General features: G+C 32.8%; 1 protein-coding gene across 4 annotated transcripts in view; it reads right to left on the bottom strand.

The window, feature by feature from the left end:
* LOC106466475 (HEAT repeat-containing protein 5B-like) overlaps positions 1-844 on the bottom strand; it is a 72,097-nt gene that overhangs the window by 7,163 nt on the left and 64,090 nt on the right. For all 4 annotated transcript variants that reach the window (XM_022394493.1, XM_022394494.1, XM_022394495.1 and 1 more), the window contains one exon: positions 172-323. In XM_022394493.1, the coding sequence (XP_022250201.1) occupies positions 172-323 (152 nt within the window). The remainder of the gene's footprint in view (positions 1-171; positions 324-844) is intronic.

Here is an 844-nt window from a genome sequence, read left to right as displayed (position 1 = left end):
GGGGGGGGGGGGGGGGGGGGGGGGCACCAAAGTTATATGTCACACTGGGCACAATCAAACATTGGTATGGCACTGTCTGTACTAAAAAAATTATTTTGTTAATGCTAACAATCTGAAGTTTATATTATTTAATTATTTGACAGTACATAGACATGCTTGAAAATAGAATACCAGGTCTCCATCGAGCTGCAGTGCTTGTTTAAAAAGATTGATACATGGAAACTGAAGATTTGGTGTTGACACAACTTCTCCAGGAGCTGAGAGAATGAAAACTGCCACAGCCAACAACATGGAAATTTCATCTGGTTTACTATCTTCACAACCTTAAAAACAAAGAAAATTATAACTAAAGATGGAACAAACTGTGAATTGATAGTATAGGCAGCCATATGTGTTGCAGTGCAAAAAAAAGTGAAAAAGATGTGTTGGTAAAATGTATTTTTTATAGGATGTGAGGGAAGAAGTTACACATGCCTAAATGGAAAGAGTGGCATAATTTATAGTTATTTTCAAAGCTTAGATTCATTTACATAGTAATTGTTGAGACCATGTGCTGTAATATCTTAAAAAGAGGCAACAAAAGACTAGTAATAAAACCACAAAAAGAAAAGGAAACAATACACGAACAGTTAAATTATCAAAGAATTATATAACAGAGAAGGAAACAATAAACAAACAATACAATATTATCGCATAATGATATAACAGAGAAGGAAACAATACACGAACAATACAATATTATCACATAATGATATAACAGAGAAGGAAACAATACACGAACAATACAATATTATCACATAATGATATAACAGAGAAGGAAACAATACACGAACAATACAATATT

This window comes from Limulus polyphemus, unplaced genomic scaffold (genome assembly GCF_000517525.1).
Source record: "Limulus polyphemus unplaced genomic scaffold, Limulus_polyphemus-2.1.2 Scaffold2271, whole genome shotgun sequence".
NCBI classification, from domain to species: Eukaryota; Metazoa; Arthropoda; class Merostomata; order Xiphosura; family Limulidae; genus Limulus; species Limulus polyphemus.
Note: the sequence above shows the minus strand (reverse complement) of the source record. Positions and strands in the feature narration are given on the sequence as shown.